Consider the following 17,455-nt stretch of genomic DNA (forward strand, 5'->3'; position numbering starts at 1 on the left):
TTGTATAGTGCTTTAAGCAGGACAAGGTTGTGATCTGATCTGCCAAGGAGGGGAAGGGCTGTGGAGCTATATGTGTCCTTAGCACTGGCATATAATAAGTCCAGTGTTTTGTTTTGTTCAGACGTGATTAAAGTCCCCTGAAATATCCATAAAAGCGCTAGGGTGTTTTTTTTCTAGCCTGGCTGCGACTGTGTGAATGACGTCGTGTTTTTTCCGTATTTGGATACAGTTCTGATAGCTTACCTGTTGCTACAGTATAGGAAGACTCACAGAAGCCATATCAGACAGGTGCTTTAACTACCTGTCATCTAAAATACATCCATACAAAACGATAAAATAGAAAATAAAAAAGCCCTTTCGGTTACATTTTAAACGGTATTTTACCAAGTCCCTACTGTAACGTAAGGCGAAAGAAAACACAACCACTGCCATACCTCTTTTACACTTACAAATAAATGAAGAAAAACTATACCTGAATAAAAAGTCCTATTAAAGGGAATCGGGTGGTTCAGAATATTAGAGGAGAATAATTAATGTATTGTTATAAAACCTGCGAATCTAGATCTGAAGTTAGTTGCCATGGAGTGGCGTAAAAGGATAAGTAAGGGATAAAAGGAAACCTATCACCTATTTTTTCTGTCAAGCCCCACCTCAAATGACACATATCTCAGAAGGTTTAAATAGTCCCAACAGCGACTGAAAATCACGCGAAGACGAAAATACCGTATCAACAACAGTTAAAAAAGACTTAAAATAAAACAAATATGAGCTACTTTCCATCTTTTTCAACAGAGACCTGGGCTCTGCTTGTTTTGCTTCTAACCTTGCTGATCGTGTGAGTATTGTCACCACTATTTCGTTCAGGATTTTTTTTTGTCTGCGGTTTTGCATTAAATGTTTAAGTATATCGAGGAGGGCTGCCGCTTGGCTACGTTATTTGTCGGTCAGTTTAAGAAGGAACATTACTTTTTAATGTTGCTCTAAAACCTAAATAAATTCATGGGTAAGTTGTGCGTTAAACGTTTATTAAATCGATATGTCTTCATAAATACTGTGCGGGACCTCACATAAAAAGTGACATTTCTATTCTGTCCATATAGTAAATAAAAACGACGGTTAATTTTTTGTTGCTTACATTTTACTTATCGCTCTAGTTGTTCGACACTGTAAGAATTACGTTTTACGATTTGCGAGTTTGCTCATTATTGAAGTTCATTTTTTGAATTTGTGTATATTGTAATAAGTAGTATGTGTATACTGTCTTCATCCTAGTGTTTTTCAGCATTAACACAAACTTGTTAAACGTACCTGTAGGAGGTAACATATCAACATCAAAAGCATACAGTATGTCAAGCCGTAGTGGTTCACAGTTCAGATATAAGCACCAAGTCTCGTGTTGTACTGAATGCCTGCCCTCTGAAATAAAAGGGGAAAACACCAACAGAAAAACTTTCTTGAATTTGTTACACAGGTTTCATATCAAACAAACAGTAAGGCTGAAAAGGTGATAGCATTGGTCACTGTAGGTTAATTAGCAACCAGCTTGCAGATGTTTTATAATTGTTTTTTATTAAGATAAAACGTTTTCCATAATTATAAACAATGGACAAAGTCCAAAAAGAAGAATGCACAACCCAATTATAAAACAAAACATACACCCACTCACCTCTCCACCCTGCAAAAAAGAATATAATATATAACATATAACACATCCTAAAAATGTGTATATATATATGTGTGTGTTTATATATTATTTCATATTTATGTTTCTTGGAGTGGAAGTTTATATTTAAATGATCAAATTTAATTTACATTTACAAATTAATCATTAAATTAAACAAACAAACTTGTTGATTTAGCACACAGCTGCACATTATTCACTGAACTATCCAGTTAGTAAACTGCTTTCAGTTAGTTAAAATAAACCCTGTATGTCAGGTATTGTTGCTCTTATTTTTTATGGAAAGTCTTCTTCTTTAGCCTTCATCCAAATATATTATTTTAATCTGTGCTGAAGGCAAAGTGTGTACTTCACAGTCTGGTTTCCTTCATTTGATACATACAGGATTCATTAACAGGATTCTATTATAATGAAAAATAGGGAGAAACATGGACGTCTTCATGATCATTACAAATCATTAGCCTTTTAGATATGAGTTGTTACTAAAATACATTATATGAGTATTTATAATTATATGAGTTACTTTAACAGAAAAAAATTAGTCTGCACACAGTTTAGAACAATGTAAAACCATTCCCTTCATTTCAGAGTATATTCATTTTCTTTAAAAAACAGTAAAGACTACTTCAAGTATGTACTGTGCATGTTTCAGCCAAACTGATGATGTCAGCATATTGTACTTGTGTCTTACAGTATGTTCAGGTGAGTGTGAGAAGTGCTGACTACTTCACAACTTTGAAACGGCACTTTTTATTTATGCCTCTGTCCCCTTTGAGATGACTGCTTTGATTTTAACATGTGCCTTTTCTTTTGAAATGTAAGATATGGGTATTGGCCATATGGAACCTTCAAAAACATTGCTGTTCCCGGACCTAAGCCTCTCCCCTTTTTTGGAACATTTCTTGAATACAGAAAGGTGAGCTATATTGTATGTGCAGTGTTTTGCTGGCTAGGTAAGTGAAAATTAGTTAAATGTTAAATTAATTATTGTGCATGATTGCATGAATACCAAAATGAGTGACTTCACTTACATATTATGGATTCTATGTTTTTTGGTATCTTAAGGAAGGAAGGAAGGAAACTTAAGTATCTTAAGGTTGATGATTCATTGTTCATTTTGTTTTATCGGTCCTTCGTTGAATCTGTTCTAACCTTTACCCTGATCTGCTGGTTTGGCAACCTGAATTTGAGAAGCAAGAACAAACTGGGCATTCTTGTGAAAATATGTCAAAAGGTCATTGGTGCTGATCTTCCAGCCCTCTCCTCCATCTATCATACACATGTTTTGTGAAAAGCAAAATCCATCTGTGACAATCCTTCACACCCCTTGTTTAATAATTTCCAGTTAATCCCATCAGAACGCAGAAACTGACTCCAGATTTTAGTTCTAATTATTACCTGTAGCCATATTGTTGACACTTGACTTCCTATGCAAATATATATGTATATTGTTGTTATTGTTGTTCTTTTTTTCTGTCCATCTGTACACCAAGTCTGTTGCTGTAAAACAACTCACCCCCCCGGGGATAAAAAAGGCTCTCTCTCTATCATGCCATTAAGAACAAATTATTTCTTCTTTTCTCACTGTATAAGGAACAAATGTAATTATAAAACATCTTTTCTAGGGTATCCACAACTTTGACATGAACTGCTTCAAGAAATATGGAAAATTGTGGGGGTGAGTTTCGTAAATGTGGATAAGCCTGGAGGTTTTTGCAGTCCACAGACTGACCATACTTGTCAGGGATGTCACCATGTTTTTACTTACCTACTGTGCTACCCTAGTACATTTATAATTACATATTTAATCACAGAAGGGAAACAGATGTTGTCCGTCGATCTCACAGTGCTTAATGATGAGCCGTCCTTCTCTTCAGAGTTAAGAATTACATGAGCAGATTCCATAGTTTATTACTGCGTTCACTGATGCAGAAGGAAAACAGATTTCCAATGAAAAAATAGTGTTGGGATCACCTTCAGTCCCTCACTGTCAATGGTTTTTAAAGGTAGGAGTTCCTAACTAGTCCTGGGGGACCATGCTCCTGTTGGGTTTCATTCCAGCTGAGCTCTTTACTTTGAGTCTATAATAAAACTTGGTTTAAATCAATTTAATTAATGTTTCTCGACAAGTTCATAAAATCTGGAAATCGTGGATGACTTATCAAATGCTTTAGTTAAAACCTCCAACATATTTAAGAACTGGAAGTAAATAAAGAGTTCAAATGAATCCTGTTGAGTAAATTACAGGTACAATTACAGAACTGAGAGCTGAAATGAAAACCTGCAGGTACAGTATGTAGGTCCGAATGACCAGTTTTTTTTTCTCTGAAGGTTGTCTGGTTACTTGTTTGCTGCAAATACTGAAAATACTGACACAAGACTCCCCCCAATATTTTTTACAATGCAGTTTTTGATAAGTGAGATTTAAACTTTTAAAGGAAATCTGTAAAATGGAAAAAGCAGATTTTTTAAAGTCCTAGATTGTTTATTTTGTTTTCCTCTGTAGGTTTTATGATGGCAGGCAGCCAGTAATGTCCATAATGGACACTGCAATGATCAAGACAATTCTGGTCAAGGAGTGCTATAGCCTCTTTACTAATAGAAGGGTAAGTCCCACTACTTATCACCTTTTCTACTTCAGCCATTATGAAAGCTTTGGGAAGCAAAGCTGAGCACTCTCATACTGTACATATCCACCTGTTTTAATTAATACAATTAATTACCTTACAGGGCTTGGAAGAATATCACTACACTTCTAGTACACTTCTATTAAGTGTGTCCTGAGCACAAAACACCAGGAAATTGCAATCCAGTACAACACAAAACTTTTTATTCACAGTACAGAGAACACAAAAGACAAAGCAAACAAAAATGTAATTCTTGTCAAGCTCCTGTTTTCTGTAGTCTCTCTTGCATAGTTCTTCCTAATAATACCTAGGCAGTTAAGCTGCTTATGACATGAAAACCAAATACCCGATCTTGCAGATTTCATTACACATGGGTCTGTCAGTAGCTTCCTTCTTCACTCTGGTACTGAGTACAGAGGTCCTATTCTCTTTCCTAATCGGGAAATGCTGGAATGGATCCTTCCATTTTCTGATTTTTTGTTTTTTTTACCTGGCCAGTTATCTTTCTCCATTTGGTCAGGAGACAAAGGGCAGTAGTTCATTTTTTGCTACTTTCTGGGGAATGAAGTTCAGACAAAATGTGACCTCTTGTCTAAACCTGCCTTCCGATTACTACTATATATACAGTATGTGGAATTGAATCTTGGTCTATGAATGTTTTTGTTAAAAACGTGTCAGATAAGTAATGTTTCATGAATAAATTGGAAGAAATTACAGTATTTGCTCAGTTCTTTCCACAGACAAATGCAACATGTTTCCAGTGATATATCTGTTGTCTGGTTAGAATTTCGGTCTGAATGGTCCACTCTATGATGCCCTGTCTATTGTTGAAGATGAAGAATGGAAGAGGATGCGCAGTGTCCTCTCCCCATCCTTTACCAGTGGACGATTGAAAGAGGTCAGTGTTGTGTTAAGTGCAGTCCAATTCCATAATATGGCTGTGTGAACAGGTATCATATTAATTACATGGTATACAAATTGAATTTCTTGCTTGATTATAAAACTTTAATAAAATACCAAGAGGTTATGTTTATTTAGTAACTCATTTTGTTTAATTGTTAGTGTTTTATTTGTGTTGCCATTGGCTTTGTTCTTTGTTCACAAAGATTTTACATTATAAAGCTGCAAACCTGATTGACATGGGATTCAGTCTGTCCAAAGTGTGGTAACTTTCATCAAACAAACTATGTTTGAGTAGCACATAAAAACAAAACACTTTACATTATTCTCACTTTGAAAAGAATAATAATGCTGTTTGGGGTATAACCGTACAAACAGTGCTGTTGTATATTGTATGTTCAAGAGTAAAACATTTCCTTGTTGTACTGAATCCTTAAAATTTTTTACAGATGTTTCCAATCATGACTCACTATGCCAAAATCTTGGTACAAAGTCTACAGAAGAAATCTGACAGAAATGAACCAGTACAAATGAAAGAGTAAGTAAGGACCATATGGTGGTATTACAGATATATACAGATACTGTATCTATATAGGCATACATGTCTGAATGTCACTCCATGTCAACCATACATAAGTTAATGTCTGTACGTTAATTTGTTTTTCATGACAGTAATCAAACCTATAAGAATTTATGCTATAATGACATCTAGTGCCGTACTGCGTGAAAGGAATTTCTTATTTTAAGAAATTTTGAAAATTTAAACAAGACTTACAAAAACTAAGAAACATAAAAAACAGCACAGAAAAACAAACAGCTGGACAAAGAAAAATATCTCACACTTGCTTTTACCTTTTTAGTTTTCTTGTTGAAATAAGAAAATAAATGAATTCCATGATAAAGGTGTTAATAGACTATTTGAATGTGTAAAAAAATCATGGTCTTTTTCAAAACCTTCATGAAAGGGACTCTGGAGCCTATAAAACCACTTTACAGTGCTTGTCCTGTTGTGGATTGTGGAGATCATCTTTTTGAGGCAGCTCCTGAAACTAGGTATTAATGACTAGGTGTTTTTTTTCCACAACCATTCCGAACAATCGGTGCTGATTGTTCTTCCTTTGTTAGTTTGAAAGCTGGCTCTGGGGAACCAAAGATTGTTAGGTCAGGATCTGAGGGCATATTCTTCCCAAGCAGGTTTAAGTAATGCTAAAATGATTGGGCTTTTAAACTGATAGGGGATGTTTTTTAAAATTTAGTTAAGGGGAGGGTTCAGTTAAAAACAAAAAAAATTAGATGCTCATGTTTTGCTACAAAAAATTATTCTGTTTTAGATTCTTTGGTCCATACAGCATGGATGTTGTTACCAGCACAGCTTTCAGTGTCAACATTGACTCTCTCAACAACCCTGATGACCCCTTTGTGGCCAATATCAAGAAAATGCTCAAATTCAACTTTTTACACCCTCTTCTTATAATTATAAGTAAGTCTCTATTTCTTACATTGTAGAGTTGGAAGCTGTCAACAAAGCAACAAACAACAGTATAGTAAATTCTATAGTGAAAAGTACAAACAAAAAGATAAAATACACATTTTGGGTGTGTAGCCTTCCTTGGGTGCGTAAAGAAGAAGGCAGGAATCGGAGACAGAAAGGGATGGGTCAGAGAATAAAAATAAGCAAAAGGTGACTGGAGACTTAAAAAATCACCTTTTTTTCAAATATGCATTGAAATAATTTGGAAATGTGTGATGCCTGAAATGACTAACTTGACTTTGTCTAAAAGATATGCTGTTTGTCAATCTCCAAATCAAAATAAAGGGAACATATTTTGAATTATGGTGCCCAGAACTGACCACAGTGTTCTACGTGAGATCTTAGTGCATTCTAAATCTTAAGCATCACTGTCCAGCTTTTAAATTCTGTGGTTCTTACAATATATGCAATCATGCTTTGCTTCCCCACATTAGATTGAGAAGGACAAAAACAAACTAAATAAACAGCACATCCAATTTGGGTGTAGTACAGTATCTTGAAGTTCTGAATCCCTGCAATATGTGTATGTTCCTACTCTCAGTGAGCACTAACTGATCAAAAATGTAATTTACCACATGTCTGCCCAGTCCATATTGAAAATGATATTGATGGGTTGACTCTCAACAGAGCGGTGGCTCTGTGGCTAAGGATCTGTGCCTATGGCTTGAAGGTTGTTGGTTAAAATCCTGTGGCCGGCTGAGGAATTCCTTCTCTGTTGGGCCCCTGAGCAAGGTCCTTAACCCCAAGTGCTCCAGGGGTGCTGTACAATGGCAGACCCTGTGCTCTGAACCCAGGCTCTCTCCCTATCTGTGTGTCTCATGGAGAGCAAGCTGGGGTATGCAAAAAGATAATTCCTAATGCAAGAAATTGTAAAGGGTTGTTAAAATGATATTATTATTATTATTTTACTCAAACATCTACTTTTTTTTGTTTAGGTCTCTTCCCTTCCCTTACCCCATTGCTGGAAAAACTAGAGGTTACTCTTTTTCCTCGCTCAGTAATGACCTTTTTCTATGACTCTCTTCGGAAAATAAAGGCTGATCGTCAAAAAAATGTTCACAGTGTAAGTGCCAAAAATAAAACAAATATGTTGGCTGCCATTTCAATTTATTTTATGCTTATTAACATCTTAATAACAACACTAAAAAATAAAAACAATTTCTGTGTGTTTTTGTCAATCATATCATTTGTTCCACCTTTAAAGTGAAAATGAAGTGAAAACCCAGAATGTGGCGATATCCTTCAGTGGGTCATTCAAGTATGCTGCCTCTGTGGTTTAAATGAAATGTGCTGGTGTGATGGACTTTGATTTAATGCAGTTATTAAATTAAACATTTTAATAATAAATCCTGTAAATGATACTTTCAACTGTTTGATTTTAAGACTTAATATTATTGTCTTTAACATTTTCATGGGCCTTTTCTTTTAGAATCGAGTGGATTTCTTGCAGTTGATGGTGGATTCACAAATACCAGATGAAGCAACTGAGACCAAGGAAGGAGAAAAGCCACCTAAAGGTACAGTGTAAACTTGGCCAGAAATGTGTTACACTCAATAATCTCAAATTAAGACATCTGCTTCTCTGAATCATGTTATCATTTTATGAGATGTTTTCTGATGTATGGAAACATTTCTCCCTCAGTTTTAGGTTTCAATTTTACTATCTTTGTTATGGCTGCGATGATATTTACAGACTCCTGATGTTGTTTAAATGAAATGCTAAATTGTGTTTCAGTTCTGTCTGTCTTCATTTTCTTCACCTTTTCTCTGCAGGTCTGACAGACCACGAGATCCTGTCTCAGTCCATGCTGTTCATTTTTGCCGGCTACGAAACTACAAGCTCAACTCTTTCATTCTTGGCTTACAATCTAGCAACTAACCCAGATGCCTTGAAGAAACTTCAAAAAGAGGTTGATGAAGTTTTTCCAAACAAGGTGAGACAGTTTTACTCAACTCATTCTATATTAATTTGGTTAAGTTTGTGTTTCTAGGCCAAGAAAATAATTCCATGTATCAGGAAATAACAAAATGCATAAAATGAAGATGTCAAGTACTGTAATTTTATCTAAATAAAGCAGCCATATCACTGCACTTCACAACTGGCAACCCACTGAAGTTAAGCAGGTGTGAGCCTGACCATTACCTGGATAGGAGACCTCCTGGGAAAAAACTAAGGTTGCTGCTGGAAGATGTGTTAGTGGGGCCAGCAGGGGGCGCTCACCTTGCGATCCACGTGGGTCCTAATGCCCCAGTATAGTGACGGGGACACTATACTGTAAACAGGCACCGTCCTTTGGATGACACGTAAAACCGAGGTCCTGATTCTCTGTGGTCATTAAAAATCCCAGGTTGTTTCTAGAAAAGAGTAGAGGTGTAACCTTGGCGTCCTGGCCAAATTTCCCAGTGGCACTTACCAATCATGGCGTCCTAATAATCCCCATTTATAAATTGGCTTCATTACACTGCTCTCCTCCCCACTGATAGCTGATATGTGGTGAGCGTTCTGCTACACTATGGCTGCTCTTGCATCATCCAGGTGGATGCTGCACATTGGTGGTGGTGAAGGGGAGTTCCCATTACCTGTAAAGTGCTTGAGTGGAGTGTCCAGAAAAGTGCTATATAAGTGTAAGCAATTATTATTATTAAAGGCATTGTAGATCTTACACCCATCTTAAATATGTTAAGACTACAATTTCCAGATTATACTTTCTACAGTATATTGAATTATGACCACACATTTAGCCAAGAAATAAAAAAAAACAATAGGTTGGGCATTTCTTAGTGAACAATTAAGAAGCACCTATTGAATGATCAAGTAAATGATCAATTATCCTTTCCTGTTTGTGCTCTTGGTAGTCTCCAGTGACATATGAGGCACTGATGCAGATGGAATACTTGGACATGGCACTGAATGAGTCTCTCAGGCTGTATCCCCCAGCAGGGCGAGTGGAAAGGGTTTGTAAGAAAACGATTGAGATCAATGGGGTGACCATCCCCAAGGGAATGGTCATCATGATTCCATCATATGCTCTGCACCGTGACCCTGAGCACTGGCCAGAACCTGAAGTCTTCAAACCTGAGAGGTAAAGTTGCTTAGACACTATATATACCTGAATTGTGATGCAACTATGGGTGGACAAAATATGGTCTCTATATAAAATAGAAAACAGGTCTCTTTAGTCTGTGTAGATATAAACAAATCTGCATTATATCCTTCCATCTGAGTGATCTGTTTAAACAGATTTAAAAACTGTTCACTCAGCTTTTCGCATTTTTTTTTAGGTTTAGCAAGGAAAACAAAGAAAGCATAGACCCATATGCCTATCTGCCATTTGGAGCTGGACCTCGGAATTGTATTGGAATGAGGTTTGCCATCATTGTCATGAAAATGGCAATAGTGCAGATACTTCAGAATTTCAACATTGTAACCTGCAAGGAAACTGAGGTGAGATTGGCCAAAATAACTGAAATGTTTTTAACCTCTTTAATTCCCTTCTTATTTAAAATGTGTTCTTGAGCACAATCTTTTATGTCTGCAAATAACTTATTAACATTTATGTAAAGTTGGTGTTCTTCATATAAATGCTTAAGGGTTATTTTTTAAAGATTGTATTTATAATATTTACATGTGTAAACAATGGAGAATCATATTAAAATCAAATAATTGTAGTTTGTCATAATGTATGCACCCTTAATCTAATTGTCTGAAGTTTGTTGTGTGTATTTAATTCCTCAATTCACTGTCTTTAAGTTATTATATACATTTGAATACAAAACTACTGATTTGTAAACCTTTTTCTTGTAAAGTGTAATTTAACATACAGTATGAAGAAATGTCACTCCTGTAAAAGAGCAATTTGGAAAGGATTATAGCAATTTATGACTTTCAATAATGTTTCCTCAGATCCCACTTGAACTGGATAATCAAGGATTCATCGCACCCAAAAGACCCATAACGCTGAAGCTTGTCCCTCGCACTCTACACCTCGAGGAATAACCAGCCAGTATCACCTTCTCTGGCATCTGATCAGCAGTTTAAATAATTAATAACAGACGTGACAGAATAATCAGAGAATTTTGGAAAGAAATCAGCTTTTTTATTACAAAAGGTTTCTACAGAAAAAATAAATGACAAATATATACATTTTATAAACATTTCAATGAGAAAATGAACCAAGATTAGTTTTTTAGATAAATTTGTTTCAAAATTTTTAGCCTGGTAGAAAACAGTGCTGTAAAACCATATACACCATACAATCAGTGCCTTGTATTTGTTTTTGGTTAGATACAGTATAGAGAAGGTAGTAGTAGGTTTTTTCTCTGTATTCCTTTAAATTTTGAAAACCATCTAATTATATAATGTTTCATCTTACTGAGATACAGACATCCACATGTCATTTTTAGGTAGGACAGTTTTGGTTTAATCCACTTGGTTAAATGGCAGCTGTCACGGAACAGTTCTTTCCGGGCCCTATGCAGATGACACAATCCAGAGAAGTAAGGAAACACTGGGGAAAAGTCATGCAGGAGACGGAAATGGAGACAGGGGGCGTGTCCTTGGTGCGTAGGTGTCCAGGGGGAGTGAGTCCGGGGCAAACAATCCAGGAAGAAGTCCAAACGGGGAATCCAAAACACAAGCATAAATCCATGACCAGGCGATCCATCCAGGAGATTAAAAACGGGAACTGGGTCGGGACCGGCAGGGGAAACAGGAACAGAAAGTTAAAAACATAACAGAGCCAGACGTATCAGGACCTGGGCTCACATGAACCGGGAGTCAGTGTAGAGCCCCAATTATCGTCTGCGTCTGGCTTTTAAGGGGGAACTGAAAAGGGGCTGGAATAAGGAACAGGTGCAGGGAATGAGGCAGAACGAGGAAGGGCTGGAGCGCCCTTAAGAGGAGAGTTAGGGATAGTGACAGTAGCCCCCTGGCCCTAGGACTAAAACTTCACTTTTTAAAGGAATATATTAAGAAATTAAAAAAATATAGTTCAAATTCTTCTTTCTCTGTATCCATTTATCACTGATAAAACCTTGGAAATGCTTGCTTTCTGTATGAAGATTTTAATGCCTTAAATTTAGTATGGAAGTTATTAACTGAAGTATTGTAGGAATAATGACAAGAAGTCAGACGCACTCAGCAGTTCCAAATCATAATCATTACTGAAATTAGCTACTGTATATACTATGTCCAGTACTAAATACTATATATAATTTCACATTTGTCTCATGCCTCCCACTTCTACCCCATCTCCATCTTGCAGCTACAGTTTGATTAATTCCTCTCTCTAAATTGGTTTTTAGCCTCCTAGTCTTAGGGCCAAAGGAGTGCTCCCTAATAAAGTGGGTTGAGCCAAAACTATTTTTTTACCTACTTTTTACATAAGCCTTTGCCTAATAGTTTAAACCAGAAGCATACTACCTTGTTTTTTTGTTTGCGTTGAGTGTACACATTTTGTTCACAAATAAAACATGGTACTTTACCACTTGTCTGCAGTTGTATAACTTGAAGGCAAAAGCTGATAAAGAAAGTAATAGCAGTGTAATGCTAGGGTAGTGTTTCCTAAATTCATTTTCACATGTAGAATACTGTTTGTATATATATTGTGATTTTCTTTGTGTCCAGCTGGAATACCACAGGTTGTGATTGCAAGAAAAGCAATTATTGCATTTTGATACATAAACTACTAAAGCCTTCTAGGTATTTTAATCAATCCTGTAGGGAGCTACTTTGTTAAAAGGTCTAGCTGTATTATGCCCTGGCAAGTATTCCTCAGCTCTTAGTGCCGTAATGATAAGGCTCAGCAGGAAAGAGAGGATTCATAACCTTTTACATATAATAAAGCCCTGATACCTTATCAGGTATAGAGACGTCTTGTCACGCAACAGAAAACGAGTCTGTGTTCTCCTTTTACAAGCATATAAAACATGCCTCAACAAGTCCCTTTTCAAGCTCCACACTATATGTCTAAAGTGAGGGTTTTACACTAATAACTCACATTACAGCATTATTCCTGAGAATGTATTGGTAATAGAAATTAAACATTTAGGCACAGTTTAATTTAAGTTGCCTAATTAATCACAATTTAAATTTCCTTTTTTGCTCTACAACCATTATTTAATTAGTATCCTACAGTCACATTTGTTGAAAAATCTCCTGACTCGTAAATGTTATACAATAACAACATCACTTAGTTCTGTTGTGTAGTCTAACACACCCAGTTACCATGCAAATCTTTAAATCTTTAAATATCACTTTTGCAACAACCTGAAAAAAAGAATAATAAAATAGTGAGACTTGATATAAAAAGACACTTGATATTTAAAAAGATTAAAAAAGATACTGGGCATAAATGCTTGATACTTGATATAAAAGATACTTTATATAAAAATGCTGAACAAAACTGATTTGTATTATTTTATTGGCTGAAGTCTTTATTCAAGTCAACTCACAATCAATGACGTAAAATATTAATACTAATTTTAATGTTCACTAATGTTTAATGTTAGTCTGTTCATGTAATAATATTGCATTGGATACTGGGCTGCACAGCACCAGTGAGATGGTTACAGTGCTACTCAGTGATACCCTAAACAACATCCACTTACACTTGTTTTATTTAGTTTATTGTATTGTATAACTGTGAAAGCACTCTGTGTCAACATGTGAAAGGTACTAAACAAAAAATAAACTTAATTTAATTAAATAATAAACAAGAAGGAAAGGAAGTCCAAAAGGGCAGAGCTACAGTAATCTGGTCAGCAGATGTTGTTAAAAGAAGTGTGGATCATGGACAATAGACGTAGTATGATGTAGGATGGTGATGATGATGATTAATAATAATTGCTTGTACTTATACAGTGGTTTTCTGGACACTCCACTCAAAATGCTTTACAGGTAATGGGGACTCCCCTCCACCACCACCAATGTGCAGCCCCACCTGGATGATGCGACAGCAGCCATAGTGCGCCAGAATGCTCACCACACATCAACTATCAGTGAGGAGGAGAACAGAGTGATGAAGTCAGTTAATAGATGGGATACTTAGGATGCCATGATTGGTAAGGGCCAATGGGAAACTTGGCCAGGATGACGGGGTAACTCTTTTCAACAAACACCCTTGGATTTTAATGACAACAGAAAGCCAGAGCCTTGGTTTTACATCTCATCCAAAGGACAGAGCGCTTTCTACAGTATAGTGTCCCCGTTACTATACTGGGGCATTTGAACCCACACAGACCACAGGGTGAACACCCCCTATTGGCCCCTTTAATACCTCTTCCAGCAGCAACCTTAGTTTTTCCCAGGACGTCTCCCATCCAGGTACTGCTGAGCTTCAGTGGGTTGCAGGGCAATATGTATTACATGTTATGGGGTGCAAGTCCTAACATTACTGTATACTATACAGCACAGGTCATCAAATAATAATTCACACACAATGTGCATTTTTGTTTTACGTCGCCTTATAAAGCCAATTTTGGACTAAAAATATTTGAGCAAGCTGTTTTTGTTGTCTTATGTGGTATATAAAGAAATGCTAAAACTATGTCTCAAATTTCAATATTGCAGAGAATGGTCCTGGGTTTCTTTGTTTTAAAAACAGCATTACAGTCTCTTTTGTATTTGAGGTACTTTTTTGTATTATTTACATTTTCCTCTTTCCCAGCAGTAAAATTTTTTTCCACATTGAGACAACAGCAACTGTTCACCGAAGGTTTGCTCCTGAGTCTAAATATTTTTCACAGGCAGAGGGGTTCTGTGAAGCGGTTTTTGAGTTTAAAAAAAAACGATCATTCTTAACTAAACCAAAACAAAAGACTACAATATTTCGGCATGGTATTTGATTTCAATCTTTGAGAATGTTTTAGGACTGATATAATACTTGCATTTTTCAGATCATCTTTCCATTTAACACAAATCCTTATTCATCGCTTGTCTCCAGATGTCAAAACTTGTGTGAACTTTTGGCCTCACTTTGTTTTCCTGTTTCACTTCCTGTAGCATTTACCATGGCAGGATGCCCATACAGGCTGCTGCAGACTTGGGAATAATCAAAACAGCCTTGGTCAAGGAATGTAACTCCCTCTTCATGAACCTGAGGGTATGACCCTGGTGCTTATTTACACTATATTGTAAGAAGAAAAAGAATACAGCACCCAGCATTTGTATTTCATGTACAGAAACATATACACAGGCTAATTACATTCAAAGACTGGATAGAAATGAACTACATGTCTAGCAATGCATTGGCTTCAGAAAAATAATCTAGATTCAATTGCATGTGATTAGTGAAGATGCACAGTAATTAATACACTTATTTTTCTTATTTGCCTGGATAGTCTCGTATAACTTGCATTTTGTTTTCAAGTTTAAAGCTGAAACATTTTAAAACAGGGGTAGAGAAACGAAGCTGCCCCTTACTGTCAGGACCGCCAACCTGCCCAGACCAGCCCCCAAAAGAGCTAACAAGTGCTAGCAGCGGGGCGATGATTACAAGCGCTGCCGCACGTGTTAACTCGGCACCAGACGCCCTAACGTGCGGCAGGCTGCAGTTTTAAGCCATTCAAACCCACTTCTTGTTGCTCGGTATTGAGTCTACTCTTTGCGAGCGCTACCTGGTGTTTATTCTGTACTGCGTATTCTCCTGGATACTAAACTCCCCTTTTGCCTCTCGACTTTGGTCCTTGCCTTTCGATTCGGATTGTTTGCCTCTATTTGTTCTTCCTGGATTTCGAATCACCTTTCTCCTTTTGACCACGATCTTGCCTGACGTTCCGGATTGTTTGCCTGCCTCGACATTACCTACTCCTGCTCGCACAGGATCCACATATGTCTTCATTGCGAGTTCCTTAACTTACACAGGCTAAAAACAACGGACAAACTGCTAGTTTCTGAAAATCAACTCCCATATAGACTTTTGTTAAGTTCATATTTATGAATTTCTATGCCTCTAATGGAAAACATATTGTAACGCAACGGGGGCTCAGGCGGGCGCCCTTGCCGCATTAGGTCGGCCCCTGCACCGTCCGGGGCTCGAACCCGGGACTTCCGCGTCTCTCTGCAGCGACCTAGCCCCGTGAGCTAAAGAGAGATCTCTCTACAGCCCAGTAGCTGTGGTCCTGCTATCACAGGGAAGGGCGGTGACGTCACCCGCTCTGGTACGCCGGCTCTTACACACTGCTTGTCGGCCGTAAGCGTTACAATATAATGCCCAGCGTTAATAGCACATGAAAATATAGCAAAAAAAAACAATATAATGACAATGCAGACATATTTGTTCATACTAGAAAATGCAGGAACTTGGAACTTGAGTCCAAAATTTAGTTTATAAATTTTATTAAATAAAGCATAGAAGATGCATACCTGTTCGTGTTACAGGTGCTAGAAGTGCTTCATGTTAAAAAAAAAAGTGTGCATTCATCCAAAAAAATAATGACAAAACCAAACCAATTATTGTCTAATAAGTAGTAGTTCTGGTGGTAGCTGCGTAGGCTGCAAAGGAACAAGTAATAGGTTTATTCCATGCTGAAAAGAGAACCTCGAGTTTTCATTCTTGTATTCAGTATATAGCGAAAGTATTGGTAGGGACAATATGCTAATTCTATGTCAGCACACAAAAGTCTTCTCACTGTAAAATCCGTATAATTGTCTAGATATTGTTGATCTTCACTTCAATAGCCACGCGTTGTAGAATCAGAAAAAAATACAGCAGTTTTCATGAACGTTGCTGGTATTAATTGGAAGGAATTAAGTTTAATTGTTTAAAATTCCTGCACGACATAAGTAGGACTGGATATAATAGTGTACTGCGTTATTAGAGTGACTAGATTGTTAAACTCATGTCATGTAGGTTTTACATTATTTATGCTGAAAAGTTTATTCATAGTGAAATCTTTTCAAACTATGGTTCCAAAACACCGAGTCTTTAAAACAATTGAAAGATCCTGAGGGTCTTTTTCAAAAGGGCAGCTATGCATTTACGGTTCGTGCTCTCTTTCCCCTTTGATTTGTAGAAACAATATTGTGAATACCAGGCGAATTTGATACCTTTCAAATGTTCCACAAAGCCGTTTTTTCTTGAGAGTGTATATACTGACACCTTGCGGACTCCTCTGTGCTTTTCTGTGCATCTCTGTGTGCGTTAATTTGAGTTATCCATTAAAATATTTCTTTTAACTGCCGAGTTCAAGTGCACAGGTCTAGTGTGAATTATGTAAGAAAGGCGCAGTAAAAAAAACAAATGACTTCTTAGCGGTTTCTTTTTGATGCCAGGTCCACCACCAAGGAAATCCACTTTCCGGATTTTTCACTTCTCTTGTACCTTTCGTGTTTATAAACAGTGAAGCAGTAGACGGGTTACAGTTGCACTGACGTCACCGTCAAAGTCACGTTGAAAAAGTAGAACTCCGAAAACTACACTGCGTGGTTTTAAATCTCCTTTTTCTCAAAGCAAAAAAGGTGGAATTGAAATCCTACAACGAATCACCAGAATTTAATAATATATCGCGGTAAAATTGTTGTTTTTTCGTTGTAATCAAAGTTATGCCACATGTAATGCACGTGCTGTCCGGTTCCTGGAACTACAATAAAATTAACTCTTAATAGACTGTGCAACTTAAAAGAAAAACAAACTTATATTTAAGTAAATAAAATTCGTACAGGGGCTATTGATCTTTTAGGTACTTTTGTTCGGAGAGATTTTTTTAATGGACGGG

The 17,455-nt window shown here is 36.8% G+C and overlaps 1 protein-coding gene across 1 annotated transcript; it reads left to right on the forward strand.

Moving 5' to 3' along the window:
- The first annotated feature begins 648 nt into the window (after positions 1 to 648).
- Positions 649 to 12,222, forward strand: LOC102693837 (cytochrome P450 3A40-like). Its single transcript, XM_015360071.2, has 13 exons — positions 649 to 835; positions 2,504 to 2,597; positions 3,307 to 3,359; positions 4,188 to 4,287; positions 5,093 to 5,206; positions 5,658 to 5,746; positions 6,540 to 6,688; positions 7,675 to 7,802; positions 8,169 to 8,256; positions 8,513 to 8,673; positions 9,596 to 9,822; positions 10,022 to 10,184; positions 10,644 to 12,222. Exons 1-13 carry the CDS (start codon positions 765 to 767, stop codon positions 10,734 to 10,736), a joined length of 1,530 nt encoding a protein of 509 aa, XP_015215557.2. The 5' UTR covers positions 649 to 764; the 3' UTR covers positions 10,737 to 12,222.
- Positions 12,223 to 17,455: the final 5,233 nt, after the last annotated feature.

The sequence above is a fragment of the Lepisosteus oculatus genome, chromosome 19 (assembly GCF_040954835.1).
Source record: "Lepisosteus oculatus isolate fLepOcu1 chromosome 19, fLepOcu1.hap2, whole genome shotgun sequence".
Taxonomy (NCBI): domain Eukaryota; kingdom Metazoa; phylum Chordata; class Actinopteri; order Semionotiformes; family Lepisosteidae; genus Lepisosteus; species Lepisosteus oculatus.